We start from the raw sequence: 2,500 nt of genomic DNA, 5'->3' as shown, positions 1-2,500 counted from the left end.
ATCTTTTAGCAATGGCAATTCGATCAAAACATTATTTAAAAAAAGAAGAAGAAGAAGAAGAAGAAAAAAAAAAAAAAATCAAAATCCAGTGGCGAAAGAAATCTGTTTCTTCACGGGCATATCTTTGCTCGTTGTCGTCATCATTCGACCGCTGACAGGAAGGAGCATTATTAGAGCTTGCATACTGCGCAACACCTTTGTTTGTTTTTTTTCAACACAAATCGAAAACAAAAGTACTAGGGGAAAAATGTATATTGGTTGTGTGGAAGAGAATGTGAAGGATGGGGGTGTAGATGTCTAGATTCATTTTGAATGAAGGGGAAAAAAAAAAAAAAAAAATCTTCGGCGATGCACACACGTTTCACTTTCATGAAACGGTTGAGAAATAATCTCCCTTGTTCCAAAGATAAACAAACAAACAAACAAAAATAATAACAACAACAACAACAACAAAAAAACCACAACGAAATTATGAACCCCTCTCCAGTCCCCCCCCCCCCCCCCCCCCCCCCCCACGCCCCCCCCCCCCCCCCCCCCCCCCCCCGCCACACACACACCCACACCAACCCACACCCCCACCTCTCCCACACGCACACAAAACAAGAGGAAACAGTTCTTCAAGTTGCAGACAGTCAAAGAAAATCTGGATCGAAATCTTGTTGTGAAAAAAGAAGAGAAAAAAAATAAATGAAAGAAAAGAAAAGAAAAAAAAAAGAATGTGGCTGTCTTAAACAAGCACATCGAAAAATACAATAAATGCTCGAATTTTAAATAAAAAAAATAATGATACATCAGTGATTATCATGCTCACACAGACACACGGACAAAGAGTTCAAATCCCACTGACCAGCTATCCGGTCAACCAACAGACGACCGACCAACCACTGAACCAAACTGTATTATAGAATTCAACCTTTACCAGCATAAAGTACACACACACACACACACACACACACACACACACACACACACACACACACAGAGAGAGAGAGAGAGAGAGAGAGAGAGAGAGAGAGAGAGAGAGAGAGAGAGAGAACAAACAAAAAAAGAAAACCACACAGAAAGCACACACACACACACACACACACACGACGCCCCCCTTGCCCCCCCACCCCTCTCCCCTACACACACATACACATGACACCACCTACGCCCCCAACACACGCACGCACACACACACACACACACACACGCGCGCGCGCGCGCGCCCCTCCCCCCAACATACATACACACACATACACACAATACCCCCACACCCCCCAACACACACACGATACCCATCCACACCCACGCCCCACCCTCCTACACACACCCTCCAACACACCCCACACACAACACACGACACACACAACACACCCCACACACAACACACCCCACACACAACACCGCCCCACACACAACAACACCCCACACACAACACACGACACACACAACACACCCCACACACAACACACCCCACACACAACACCGCCCCACACACAACAACGCCCCACACACAACACACACGAAACACACAACACGCCCCCCCCCCCCCCCCCCCCCCCCCCCCGCCTCCCACACACACACACAGAACCAAAAAACAAAACCAAAAATAATTACTCACTGCGGCTCAGAAGACCCCCCTCCCCTGTCAGCCTGGAAGGAGGAGTGGCGAGACACGCCCACCTTGGGCGACAGGTCGTAGTCGCTGTCGGAGCGGTAGAGGAAGGACTCCCGCCGCTGGGGGAGGTTCTGCAGGATGAGCCCCGCCGACGGGCTGCCCCCTTCCAGAGGAGACCTGCCTGGCCCCGCGCCATTCTCCACGTCGAAGCTGCTCAACAATAACAGGAAAAAAAAAATATATATATATATATATATATACAATAACGATAACGATGACCATAAAGATAATAATGATAAACTAAAAAAAAAAAAATAAAAAAAAAAAAAAGATGAAGAGAAGTAGGAAGAGGAGGAAGACGAAGAAAAAGAGAGAGGGGAAGAGGAGGAGCAGGAAGAAGACGACGACGAAGAAGAGGAAGGAAAGGAGGAGGAGGTGGAAGAAAATGGAGAAGAAGAAGAAAATGGAAGAGAAGAAGAAGAAGAAGAAAGAGAAGGAGGAGGAGGAAGAAGAAGACGAAGAAGAGAGGAAGAGCAGGAGGAAGAAGAAAGAGAAAGAAGAGGAAGAAGACGACGAAGAAGAGGAAGGAAAGGAGGAGGAGGTGGAAGAAAATGGAGAAGAAGAAGAAAATGGAAGAGAAGAAGAAGAAGAAAGAGAAGGAGGAGGAGGAAGAAGAAGAAGAAGAAGAGATGAAGAGCAGGAGGAAGAGGAAGAAACGGAGGAAGAGGAAGAAGACGACGAAGAAGAGGAAGGAAAGGAGGAGGAGGTGGAAGAAAATGGAGAAGAAGAAGAAAATGGAAGAGAAGAAGAAGAAGAAGAAAGAGAAGGAGGAGGAGGAAGAAGAAGAAGAAGAAGAGATGAAGAGCAGGAGGAAGAGGAAGAAGACGACGAAGAAGAGGA

The 2,500-nt window shown here is 46.8% G+C and overlaps 1 protein-coding gene across 5 annotated transcripts in view; it reads right to left on the bottom strand.

The window, feature by feature from the left end:
* Positions 1-2,500, bottom strand: part of LOC143295254 (3',5'-cyclic-AMP phosphodiesterase 4C-like) — a 632,856-nt gene that overhangs the window by 141,722 nt on the left and 488,634 nt on the right. For all 5 annotated transcript variants that reach the window (XM_076606833.1, XM_076606835.1, XM_076606836.1 and 2 more), the window contains exon 2: positions 1,604-1,810. In XM_076606833.1, coding sequence (XP_076462948.1) covers positions 1,604-1,810 — 207 coding nt within the window. The remainder of the gene's footprint in view (positions 1-1,603; positions 1,811-2,500) is intronic.

This window comes from Babylonia areolata, chromosome 20, assembly GCF_041734735.1.
Source record: "Babylonia areolata isolate BAREFJ2019XMU chromosome 20, ASM4173473v1, whole genome shotgun sequence".
In the NCBI taxonomy this organism is placed as follows: Eukaryota; Metazoa; Mollusca; class Gastropoda; order Neogastropoda; family Buccinidae; genus Babylonia; species Babylonia areolata.
Note: the sequence above shows the minus strand (reverse complement) of the source record. Positions and strands in the feature narration are given on the sequence as shown.